The 13,892-nt window shown below is 36.2% G+C and overlaps 1 protein-coding gene across 6 annotated transcripts in view; it reads right to left on the bottom strand.

The window, feature by feature from the left end:
• The window catches only part of ATP6V1H (ATPase H+ transporting V1 subunit H), a 123,505-nt gene that overhangs the window by 18,911 nt on the left and 90,702 nt on the right, over window positions 1-13,892 (bottom strand). For 4 of the 6 annotated variants that reach the window (XM_014838771.3, XM_014838772.3, XM_070481289.1 and 1 more), the window contains one exon: window positions 11,827-11,940. The exons of the other annotated variants lie outside the window; for them this stretch is intronic. In XM_014838771.3, coding sequence (XP_014694257.1) covers window positions 11,827-11,940 — 114 coding nt within the window. The remainder of the gene's footprint in view (window positions 1-11,826; window positions 11,941-13,892) is intronic. 6 annotated transcript variants of the gene reach the window in all.

Genomic DNA, 13,892 nt, shown 5'->3' with positions numbered 1-13,892 from the left:
TGAGTGTGTCCAAAAAAGTCAACTCCTCACTGCCACTCAAATTCTGTTCCTCTTTCATCAAGTAAAGGAGAAATGAGTGACCAAAGAACAGGCCCAGCAGGAAGCAAGACAACTTCCCATGCCCAGGAATTTGGAAGGACATACCCAAACTGAGCCAGCAGAACGTAGAAAGCTCAACCAGAAAATCACAAAGAAACTGAGGTTTAGCCTGCTGCTGTCATGACAGGGTCTTGAGCAGAAAAGGCAGTCTATGGAAAAGAACTAAGCAGACGGGCTGCATACACGAGAAACCATGTGGAGAAAAGGAAAAGGAGATGCAAAAAGTTGCTGCCCTGCTTCTGCCAGCTTTCTGGTTCCCAGTTTCAGTGGAACTGTGTGACTTCACCTAGGATTAGATTCTGTGAGCTACCCTGATATCTTTTTAATATAGCTTCTTTCCTTTAAACAAACTTGAGCAGGATTTTGTTTGTCATGAACAAACCATTTCTGGTGAAAATAACACACAAAAACTGCTCAGACCTTAGTTTACTAAGGTACTCTTTCACTGATAGAACCAATTACATTCCTGTTTTGTTCTGGTAGAACCATCTAGTGGTTAATTTGTTTCTATAAATTTATCAGCTACGTTAGTTCTTGCGCAGCTTCTATTTAAATGTGTAGGATCTACTGACAATCTATTAAAAAACTGCAAAGATTTTTTATTAATTATCATTTAAGGATAAATTTTTACTATCCCTTTAGTTTTACCAAAAATTTAAGTTAATAAATTGGAACATATATTCTTACTTAACATACTTCTCGAGAGAAAAATAGTAAAATTGTTGTAGGTTGTCAAAACGTGATAAACTGGATATATTTGCACATGCAGAATATGCAAAAAGATATCTTAGAAAATAGCTGTGTGTATGTATATATGTATACACACACAATTTTCTTATGTAGGCAGAACAAATTTAGGCAAATGAAAAAAGTAGTCTCAAAATTATGCTATTTTACTAACATTTTGCTATTTTACTACTATTTACTACTATTTAACATTACACTATTTTACTAACATTTACTAACCATGGACATATAATTGCCTTATCAAATAAGACAACTCATTCAATTATATGTCTAATGACTGAAGAAAGCAAATGTCTACAGTAATCTAAATACCTTATGATTAACTTTCTGAAAATTATATTAATGTTGGAGAAAACTCACTCTTGGTTTACCAAATAAAACCTCTAGTACTAACTTCTAACGAAAAGCATGGTTAGGAGGTATTTTTCTAATAGCTTTATAACGTCTGTCATAAAAAACACTCCAGAAGAGATCAAAGACACGTCATTTTAAGAAACTCACAACTGAGACAGGAAGCTGATATTGAGTCACATTTCTCTCAAGATCACTACCCGAAGTGAAACTTATCGAATAGTACTTAGGTGCTAGGAGGAAAGAAGAAATGGAAATAAAATTCTTACTGGCTAAGGAGAGCTAATTTCTGAAATGCAAAATGCCTGTCCACTCTCTCTTCCTCCTCTAGTATCCCAACACAACCCAGACAAGATTCATTACTGACTGCGATATTATCCCTTCTTAAACTTCCATTTCCTATGCACTGATGAACAGAGACTGCTGACTCAAAATGCACTATACCAATGAAAAACAAAATCCCAAAAGATATTTTGCATCTTTATAGTAATAACTGGGGCTGGCCCGGTGGCACAGCACTTAAGTTCGCACATTCCGCTTTGGCAGCCCGGGGTTCCCCGGTTCAGATCCCAGGTGCAGACGGACAGACGCACCACATGTTAGGCCATGCTGTGGCAGGCATCCCACATATAAAATAGAGGAAGATGGGCACAGATGTTAGCTCAGGGCCAGTCTTCCTCAGCAAAAAGAGGAGGATTGGGGGCGGATGTTAGCTCAGAGCTAATCTTCCTCAATCGATGCATCAATCAATCAATAATATAGTAATAACTGACTCAGGCAAGAAACACCAATGGATGCTAAAAAATGAGTGAAAGTTTGTTGGGAAACTCATCAAATATTTACGATCTCAAAACCCCTCCCCACAGACTACTTACTCATTATGAAGGGGTAAACAGTTCACTTCAGTGGAGAAACCTAATAGATATCACTTTAAGCAGGTAATCAAAGTTACCACCACCAGTAATAGGGCAGACTGACGCAAGAGCTTCCTGACAGAAACACTGAGAAGGACATGACATCACTTCCATGGTGTTCCTGCCAAAAATGCACATCCTGAATCTAATTAGGAAGAAACATCAGATGAACTGAAATTGAGGGACATTCTACAAAGGAACTGGCCTGTAGTCTTTAAAAATATCAACGTTAAGAAAGATCAAAGAACTGTTCTATTTAAAGGAGCCTAAAGAGAGACGATAAATAAATGCAATGTATGATCCTGGATTGGACAAAAAACATTTGCTACAGACAACAGTACAACAACAGACAGGGAAATTTGAATATGAGTTATATATTATAGTACTGCATCATGTACCATGGTTATATAAGAAAACTTCCTTGTTCTTAGGAGATATGTGCTGAAGTATTTAGGGTTGAAAGGTCATAATGTCTGCCACATAGTTTCCAATAGTTGAGAGAGAGAGAGAGAACACACAAATGTGGCAAAATGTCAACAACTAATGAATCTAGGTGGAAAGAATACTAGTTCACTGTATTGTTCTTGCAACTTTTCAGTAGTTGAAATTCTTCCCAATTAATAAGTTAAAAAAAAGAAAACACTTTCCTTTTCACACTTCTCTTTTCCATTGCAACCAGGAGGATGAAGACTACATCCTAAGGATAGGGGAGCAGGAAGGCTGAAGGATCCTGGTTCTTTTATGACCTTGTTGAGCTGCTGTACCAGCTCTGGACTTGCCAACACGTACAATTCACGTTATTTGAGAAAGCTAAATCCCTTACTGAAAAAAAAATCCTAAAAGAAGTAAATTGGTATTCAGATTACTGTGATTATGTTAAATTTTCCTGAAACACTAAGACAGTGACCATGACTTGGAAGGTAGCCTTTTAGCATTAGTTCAGCCACTCCCAGACTCCCAAATTTCAGTTCTGGTGACACTGCTGCGGTCTCCCACATACAGCATGCTCACAGGGTGCCTGTGCCTAGAAGTCCTTCCTAGACTCTCACCTCTTCTTCACCAACCAACTCCTCTTGATGCTTAAGACTTAGTCCAAGTGTCACTTCAGGAAATCCCTTTTGAAGGCCCAGAGTGGATGAGGCATAGCTCCCAAGCTCATATGACACCTATTCACACTTCCGTCATAGCCCTCATGACGCTGCACTGAACCTATGCACTATGCCTTTATTTTCTACTTCAGATCTATTTCAGCACATAATCAAGTATTTACTCAGTATTCCTGCCCATGCCTAAATTAGAGATGGGAGGGCTAATCCAAGAGATAAAAGTAAACATTCCCTAGACTGGGAAATTAACTGGATACAAATGGAGCAGCACAGTTTTTGAACCGAACACTAAAATGTTTTCTCATAAGATACTTCTGGTTTAGCAAGGTAGGAAAAACTGTCATCCAAGAAACTGCTTTTGTTTCAGGCATCTGCAAACACCTAACTCTTAAGGAAAGTGAGGCAAAAAGTTCTGAAGATATGAGAAGTACAAGGACGTGTTCTAGAGCTTTGACGCTGTGTACGTATAAGATATACAGTATTTTAGGAAAACCTCTGGCCCTTGTACTAACATTTTGGTACTTTTTTACTAAATTCATTTTTACAAATATAAGTAAGGACTGGTGATAAACTTCATTTACTTCATACGAGGGGGTTTAAATTTAGGGTCAGTACCTACTGTATCATTGCATAATTCTTTTAAAACGTAAAGTTAATTAAAATTCAATTAAAGAATATTTACACCAAAAGGTCTTTTTTAATTTTATTTTTTTAATTTTATTGCAGTAACGTTGGATTATAACATTATATAGCTTTCGGATGTACATCGTAATATATTTCAAATTCTGTGATTACATTATGATCACCACCCAAAGACTAATTATAGTCCATCCCCTTATGTATGAGCCTAATCATCCCTTTTGCCCTCCCCACTCCTCACTTCCCGTATGGTAACCACCAATCCAATCGCCGTTGTTATGTGTTTGTTTGTCGTTTTTATTTTCCACTTATGGGGTGAGATCATACGATATTTGACTTTCTCCCTCTGACTTATTTCACTTAGCATAAAATCCTCAAGGTCCACGCATGTTGTCACAAATGGCCAGATTTCAGCATTTCTTATGGCTGAGTAGTATTCCATTGTGTATATATACCACATCATCTTTATCCATTCGTCCCTTGATGGGCACCTAGATTGCCTCCAAGTTTTGGCTATTGTGAATAATGCTACAATGAACATAGGGGTGCATGTATCTTTATAAATTTGTGTTTTCAAGTTCTTTGGATAAAAACCCAGCAGTGGGATAGCTGAATCACATGGTAGAGCTATTCTTAATTTTCCAAGGATACTCCATATTGCTCGCCATAGTGACTGCACAAGTTTGCACTCCCACCAGCAGTGTATGAGGATTCCCTTCTCTCCACATCCTCTCCAACATTTGTTGTTTCCCGTCTTGTTAATTATAGCCATTCTGACTGGAGTGAGGTGATACCTCATTGTAGTTTTGATTTGCATTTCCCTGATAGCTAATAATGTTGAGCATCTTTTCATGTGCCTGTTGGCCATCTGTATATCTTCTTTGGAGAAATGTCTGTTCAGATCTTTTGCCCATTTTTTAATTGGGTTGTTGGCTTTTTTGTTGTTGAGATGTATGAGTTCTTTGTGTATTTTGGATATTATCCCCTTATTGATATATGGTTTGCAAATATCTTCTCTCAATTGTTAGGTTGTCTCTTCGTTTTGTTGATGGTTTCCTTTGCTCTGCAGAAGCATTTTAGTTTGATGTAGTCCCATTTGTTCATTTTTTCTTTTGTTTCCCTTGCCTGGTCAGACATGGTACATGAAAATATGCTGCTCAGACCTATGCCAAAAAGCGTACTACCTATGCTTTCTTCTAGAAGTTTCATGGTTTCTGGTCTTACATCCAAGTCTTAATCCATTTTGAGTTGACTTTTGCGCATGGTGTAAGGTAATGATCTACTTTCATTCTTTTGCATGTGGCTGTCCAGTTTTCCCAACACCACTTATTGAAGAGACTCTCCTTTCTCCATTGTATGCTCTCAGCTCCCTGGTTGCATATTAGCCGTCCATAAATGTGTGGGTTTATTTCTCGCATCTTGCTTCTGTTCCATTGATCTGTGTGTCTGTTTTTGTGCCAGTACCATGCTGTTTTGGTTACTATGGCTTTGTAGTATATTTTGAAATTAGGGAGTGTGATACCTCCAGCTTTGTTCTTTTTTCTCAGGAATCCTTTGGCTATTCGGGGTCTTTTGTTGTTCCACATAAATTTTAGGATTCTTTGTTCTATTTCAGTGAAAGATGTTGTTGGAACTTTGAAAGGGATTGCACTGAATCTACAGATTGCTTTAGGACGTATGGACATTTTAACGATGTTAATTCTGCCAGTCCAAGAGCCCAGAACATCTTTCCATTTCTTTGTGTCTTCTTCGATTTCTTTCAACAACGTTTTATAGTTTTTGTTGTACAGATCTTTCACCTCTTTGGCTAAATTTATTCCGAGGTATTTTATTGTTTTTGTTGCAATTGTAAATGGGATTGTTTTCTTAATTTCTCTTCCTGCTACTTTGTTGTTAGTGTATAGAAACACAACCGATTTTTGTATGTTGATTTTGTATCCTGTGACATGACTGTATTCATTTATTATTTCTCAAAGTTTTTTAGTGGATTCTTTAGGGTTTTCCATATATATAAAAGCATGTCATCTGCAAAGAGTGACAGTTTCACTTCTTCTTTTCCAATATGGATCCCTTTTATTTCTTTTTCTTGCCTGATTGCTCTGGCTAGGACTTCCAATACTATGTTAAAAAAGAGTGGTGACAGTGGGCATCCTTATCTGGTTCCTGTTCTTAGAGGCATAGCTTTCAGCCTTTCTCCATTGAGAATGATATTTGCTGTGGGTTTGTCATATATGAACTTTATTATGTTGAGGTATTTTCCTTCTATACCCATTTTATTTAGAGTTTTTATCATAAACTGATGCTGTATCTTGTCAAACGCTCTCTCTACATCTACTGAGATGATCATGTGATTTTTATTCTTCAGTTTGTTAATGTGGTGTATCACGTTGATAGATTTGTGGATGTTGAACCATCCCTGCATCAAAACGTGTCTTTCTTAAGATGACAGGCTTATTATGATTTTTTTTTTTTTTTTAGTCAATTCCTCAAATATTCAGTGGAGACAAAAATTGTCAATTCATTTCTGGTACCCCTGAGATTTTTTTCCCCTATCAAGATGTAACATCTGGGTGACATACATAAAAGGAAACTAAGAAATAACTCAAAAACCATTAAATTTCTTAGATGAGTAAATATAGTTTGCTTAATCTTTATTCAATTAATTTTTGCATACTCGATTCTACTGAGGTTTGATTATTTGAAACACACACACACACACACACACACACACACACAAGAAGCCCATGAAATGAAATATTCAAGTGACCACAAATGTAACTGTTCCACCCACCGAAAGGGAAAGAAGAGAAAGCATTTAAAAGCAAAGGAAGTTAATTCATTTTTCTCTGCCTCTCCTTACTAGACAAGACTTTTCTTTTGTCTATGCTTACCTGATCCTTCAAAACCCAATTCAGCCATCTGTTTGTCTAAGAAGCTGAGCCTAATCAAACAAAACCACAACAAGAACTTGATCCACAGATATTTATACCTTAGTCACATGCATCTATGTGTGAAATCGGCATTTGATTTTTTTTTTATTATAAAGTACATAGACTCTATTATTCATCAGTGGTTTTATTTTCTTTACTGTCAAAATGCCTATTATCCACCTCTTCCAAATGTTTATTTAGGCTAGTACTTTGCAACACCCTCTAAAATCTATGTTATGCTGACATTTCCAAATCAATTGTAATTAAGTGATAGTGTCCAGAAATATAATAAGTTAGTACAGTCTCAAAACATCTCTAACTAGCAAAACAGAAGTGGGAGACTGTGAGTTGATCCATTGATAATGACACAAGACCTGTAAAGAATTCCTCTTTACCTGGAATTGTTTTTTTTTTAAACCATTTATATTTGTTTTTGAAAAATACAGACTACATACAATATTAAAGACATTTTCAAAGGTTCCTCCACTAAAAATATCATAATAATAATATGGAAAATTCTAGGCACCCCAAGAAAGACCACAGTTTTATAAATTAATTCTTGAAAATTTAAATCTGGAAATGTTGCATGTTTATTAAAAATTAAATATAATCTTTTAGTAACATGATTATTAATCCTGAAAGGTTAAAGCTTACAAAAAGGTTTTTTTTTTCAATTCAGTTCCCAAGTAACCATCTTAATCACTGTATGTATGGCTATGTACTTAGAGAATAACTAAAATATCCTGAACAGATATAAACATCAGAGAACAAAGCAGTATCACTCACACCCGTGGCTTGGTGAGTTCTTCACTGTTATATTATTTACCTACACATAAAAGATCTAGAGAGAGTAACACTCTTATAACTTATTATTCTGTTTGAAAAAAGTTGTAAAAGAATCTAGAAACAAATAGAAAATTCTACACGAGATCCTCTACCTACAAAATTCAGTGTCTCTTTCCTGAAGTCCTGAGCTGTCCATACGCACATATTGTTGCTTCTGAATTAGAGGCTGATAATATTTAAAATCATTCTGTAGGAGAAAAATGATGACATTTGATGATGTTAAATTATCAAGTATAAATTGAGGGTATATATAAAAGTTCTCTAGAGTAAATTGTCATTGTGTACATATTTTGCCAAATTTATTAATCTAAAAATTCAGCACTGCTCAAAAGGACAAGGGACGTGCCTGGAATGCATAGTGGGTACAGAGAGATCAGAGAGCTGTGCATGTCATTTAGAAGGGCTGGGAGTAGGACTGACCTGCTTGAAGCCTCCTGAACTGAGGGGACACCAGTGTGTGCCAACCAGCCCCGCCCTCCCTAGCAACTCTATTCTGCCGCCCATCCCTCCCCATCAACATCAGTTAGGGTTATTTGTAATCCATTATTCCTTGTAAATACAGATGTTAAGTGGAAGCGGAGAAACACTAACTACTCTAAGACCTGCAATTCATGGAAATAATTTTTGAAATCAATCATAAAACCATGAAAAAGAATTAAGTATTTTCACACGATATATAACTCTATGTTACAGAAACCAGAGATAAACCCATATTTACATTATCAAGAAATGTAATATTTAATTCCCTAAAGCAGAATCAAAATCAAGATCCACAGACAGCCCAGTTCTATGATTTCATAAGTATCCAATTTACACTTAAAACGTAATTTTAAACTTATATGCAAAACGAAAAAATATATTCCCTGCCGTAAAAAATAAACGTTAACTTCACTATATCCAAAATTCCGATTTAGTCTAAAAAACAGAAACCTAGAAATAATGCAATACCAAAAATCCAAAAATCATGTATGGTCAAGAAGTAAAAGAACATCAGGAGTTTGCTGGAAATCTGAAAGCAGGGCCTAGGAGCAAAACAATGACTACAGATAACGTGCAAAATTGTCATGAAAAGCTTTCGCTGCTGCTGTCACTCAAGCAGACTTTTATTCTACTTTTAGCCACGACTATGTTTTAATTATTTTCAACTAATTTATTTCACTGTGTAGTACTGAAATACATCATTTATAAAAATTCATTTTAATTAAATCAAAAAAAAACAAATGCTATGAGGAAACAAAGTCAACTGTTTTTCATGTTTTTATTTGGTGTGAAACAACTTTAAAACACCAGTACCATATTTTAGGTTAAAAAAAAAAAACCCTCTATTTTAGATAAGTGGAAAGGCAGTCTTTGCCAGGATGATTTAATAAAGACAACTTGGTTACCTGCATAACAATACTGATTCAAAATCCATTTACATTTGGGAACAATTTTGCAGAAGATTTACTTTCCAAATAGTATTCTATTTGGTCTCATATTAATCTGATGTTGAAATAAATAGCTATTACTTGAGCAATTTTCATTCTCTGGCACAAAGAGCCATAGAAATATATATGTCACAACAAAATAAATAGATCACATGTGAATTCTAATCTTTCTTGATATGAAAATTCCTTTATAAAATAGGAAGTATAGGAAAATACTGACACTGAGCTTCTCCATCAAAGGAGATTTATCATAATTAAAACATTAAAGTTAAAATAGCTTGGCACAAAATTAGAGAGAAGGGAAGGATATTATCTCATTAGCTAGTCAGTGATAAAGAACAAATACACCAGTTTCTGGCTATAAAGATTTGTACTTTTCCTTTTGTAATCATTGAACAATATATTATGAGACTCAATCAAGTTCCTAAATTGAAGGAAAAAAATTCAAATTTTAAATGTTTCATCCTCAATGCGTATCTTTGGAACAAGAAAAGTTCTCAACCAAAAAATGTTCTCCACTGACAAAGGGAAAAGGTCAACATCCTATTTCATATCCACCTTTTCTTTCACATCAGAAATTACATTAAAAAAAGCTAAACCCAACAACAAATTCTTCAGGAGAAAGAACTATGAAAATGAAATTGTTTCTTAACAACACAAGAATTATACTTCAGCAACCCTAATTTCAACAAAAAGGAGAAATAAAACTGCTTCACAGAAACTTGAGAAAAACATCTGGCAAATACAAGCTCATTGGTTGCAACAGCCTTGAACTCTATTAAATGCCAACAGTCTTTAAACTAATTTCATGAAAGAGACATAAACCAAGAGATAAAAAAATTTCTAAATAATTCACTTATGTTGACAAATGTGACTCAGGGTAAAGTCAAACAAGGAGAGAAATCCAGTGGAGTATTCTATATTTACTGATAGACACGAAAGCTTTTTCTTCCTACTAAATAGATAAAAACCATTTTTGAGTGCTTCTGCTTTGATCCCATACTTCTTGCACTGCAGATATGAAAAAAATAGAAACATTTTCAGTCCATCAAGTGCTGCCAGCACTAGCTCTGAAATTTACTCCAAGTCTACCTACTTGTTATCTCAACTTTTATTGTTCTAGTCCAGGCCACTAACCACCTCTACTCTAGACCACAATGAGAACCTAACTAAAACAGTTTTCTTGCTTTCACACTTACCCCTGTACAATCCATTCTCCAGAGAGTAGCCTAGACAATCTTTTTAACATGTAAATGAAATCTTGCCATTCCCCTGTTTAAAAATCTTTCAATGGTTTTCAACACACCTTATAAGAGTCAAATAACAGCCTACAAGACCCTACATGATCGGATCCCTGTCAACCTCTCCTCACCTGTGTTTTTTTCATGCTGGCCTCATATCGTCCTTCAAATTAGAGTTTCTCAACCTTGGCACTCTTGACATATTGGGCAGGACAGTTCTTCATTTTAAGCACTGTCTGTGCATTGTAGGATGTGTAGCAGCATCCCTGGCCTTGGTGCCAACAGCACCAGCACCCTCAACTGTCACATCCAAATAAGTAAAGAAGATAGGCTCATTCCCGCTTCATGTTCTTTTCCCCTCTCACTCCTTCTACCTGAAATGCTTACCCCAATGCTTGAGCTGTACAATTGGTTCCTTATCATTACTGTCTCAGCTTGGCTGTTGTCCCCCACTCAGAGAGTCCTTCTCTAATCATCCCATGTAAAGCTGTACCCACTTTCATCATCTATAGCCTAGCACTTAACCTAACAGGGTAACAAAGTAAGTGCTCAAAAAGTAGTTGCTGAAAGAATGCATAAATGTCAGTATTTATGAGAAAAGTGTTTAAGCAGCAAGATCATAATATTTAATATATAATGCCAGAGCAGCACTCCTGGAGTCTCCTATACTGTATCTGCCCACATCTTTCAAATGTGCATTCTAATACACAATTAGTTCTTTGGAAGTACTGGTAGCATTACTGTCATTTAGAGACAATGCATATTTGTTCACAGGCCTTAGAAAAAACAGTCCAAGATCAGAGCATCCTTCCAAAGGGTGGGGAATAGAGAGGCATTCGAACTGTTCAGAAGAGTGCTGAAAGCACTGAGCATCCAACCTATAGCTAAGAACGGTCATCGCAAAGGGACTCCTTGTTTGTTCTATCAGGTACACAATGGCTCACCATTATATCTAAGTAGTTACTCTCTAATTTATCTTGTTTTAAGTGGGCACAAAAAGGTCAATAATTCTTATTTAAAAAATAAAAACAATGAGAGAAAAACATGACTTTGGTTATTTCAAAAGCAAAAGGCTATAATGAATGAAATCTGAGAGTTGAATCTTCATTGATCAATCAGCTTTTAGTGATTTCATGTGAACTGGTAACATCAATTCAGGTTAATCATATGCTGAATAGTTAAACCTTGCAAAATTGTACTCTCCCTAATCAGTAGTCCAACTGGATTCCACTCAACTCCAAAAAAGACTGATTCACTTCTGTCCTAAGAGTCCTTTTAGTTACTTATGAAGTTGTTTTTGATATTAGTACTTTGAATACACATTTCCTCAGAACATTAACACAGTTAGGTTTTTTTTTTAATCATGTCATTGCCCTGAATTGCTGAAGTGTATTTCTAGACACTTAATCTAAATCACTGATCTAAAAAACTATCATTCATCAGAGCATTTACATAAGAACTTTTGGAATGGGCAAGTGAGATCTCACAATTCACTGTGTGGGCAGCAAGAAAAAGCTGGCACATACCAGTTGTGCACCATGAGCTTCTGCACAGCCAGAAGAGCATTGTAGCGAACCTGCTGGTCTTCGTGGTGCATGTGGTTCATCACCAGCTGCTTCCCACCAAGCTGTTCAATAACCCTGCGGAAGAGAAACCACTTTAAGAAGACACTGCAATTACTTTCAAACTCATGCTATTAGCAGAAAGCCTAACTTCCAGAATGCCAACAGATTTTAAAAAGAAAAGTTACAATATAGGTAAGTAAACCAACACATCTTTTTTATATCATTTTCTCAAAATCACAGATATAAGTATTCAAATATTTTCTCTTTTGAATTCCTAATGATAAATCCAATTGTTATTCTCATTTCCTAATAAGGCAAATTTTATCTACCTGGATAGCTCATAGACTGTTGTACTATTCTAGATGAGAGTTTTCTAGGCAGTCAAGTATTAACTTCTTTATTACCAGTATTTCTGGCTTACTTAAAATCAGTATATTGAACACCATCTAACATCTGTAATAATATCAGATTAATATTAAGTCCACCAGTTGCCGTGCTGTGAGACAGATAAGTGCTAGAATGCAGATAGCAAGGAACACAGGGTTAAAAGGTACCCAATAGAAACCATGTTAATTTTCTGAAAAAAACTATTAATTTTTAAGATATCTGCCCTTTCTTTTAATGATGGAATATGCCACACGACCTCCTGGGCAGTGACACAGAGAAGAAAATTCCTATGTCAAGAGCACCAAGGTAGCTGACAACTAACACTGCACCCTCCGACACCCTGAAAAATTCAGTTACTACAGATGCAAAAGTAAAGTGAAAATGGCTATTTGCTTCATGAATGGAAAGAGGCTCTGTGTTCCTCTGCAAGGGTGTGGCTGTGAACAGAGCTGTGGAGTCTCAACTCCAGCACAGTAGTGTGGATTCTCTGATCTGTACTGTCTGATGGGCGATATCACTACTATAGTCAGTGAAAGTGACACCTTAATGCAAGACGGCTTTTGGCGGTTGAAGACAACCTCGCAGATGGATGGATGGGAGTCTGGGGTGAGAGAGGCTTTGACCTGTATAGCTGTTTATACTTTATCTTTTGAAGCATCTTTTTAAAAAATAAACTGAGTAAAAACAAGCACAGTATAATTATAACCAAGTATTAACTGAGAGCTTGTTATGAGCCAGGTACTGTGCTTGAAAACATTACCTTATCTAATATATCAGCTCTGCTCCTTATCAGATATGTTACATTAGGTAAGTCATTTAATCAAGTAAATTCCTTTCTGCCAAATGAGAATAACAAGGACGCCTCATTTATGGTGCTGCAGTGAAGACTAAAGGACATAAACCCCATGTCTCTGCAGTATGGTAAGCCGATGTCTACTGCTTAGATGATGATGGTGCTGAGGATACAGGGGCCGCTCCCCTTCAATCCATTTCTCTCACTGTAGTCAAAGTGATCTTTCCCCAACTCTGAATAGCTCTTTCCCTGCGTAAAACAATGGCTGACCAGGCCCTTCACAGTCTGACTGGAAGCCCCTGTCCAGCTTCACAGAGAACAAAACAGTCACATAGCCCATGTTCTCTGCAGTCGAACTCCACTGGCCTTCTTTCAGGTCCTCCAGCCACAGGATCATGGCACATGCGGTTTTCTCTCCTAGAAGATTCCCATTCCTCCTCATGTAGGTAACTTCTATTCATCTTTCAGATCTTGACTCAATTGTCACTTCCTTAGGGAAGGCTTCTCTCCACCCACATTACATTAATCCCCCTAATACGCCCCTTCCACAGCATTATGTATCTCTCCTTCATTGTATTCACCTGAGTTGTAATTTATCTGAATAATTATTTTAAAAGTATTAAATTTGTCTTTATTACTATAGAAGAAGATCCATGAGGGCCAAATAGTGCATAGTTTTGCTTACCCTATGTTCCCAGGACTCAAGACAGAAGGCACTCATCAAATATCTATTAATTACATTATTATATTATATTAATACGTACTATATTAACAACAATATCTATTATCATCTAGTTTCTCTTTTTGTCAAAATATCGTTAAAGGATAAGTAAGACTTCAAAAAAGA

Source organism: Equus asinus, chromosome 12, assembly GCF_041296235.1.
Source record: "Equus asinus isolate D_3611 breed Donkey chromosome 12, EquAss-T2T_v2, whole genome shotgun sequence".
In the NCBI taxonomy this organism is placed as follows: Eukaryota; Metazoa; Chordata; class Mammalia; order Perissodactyla; family Equidae; genus Equus; species Equus asinus.
This window is presented reverse-complemented; position numbering and strand designations above follow the sequence as displayed.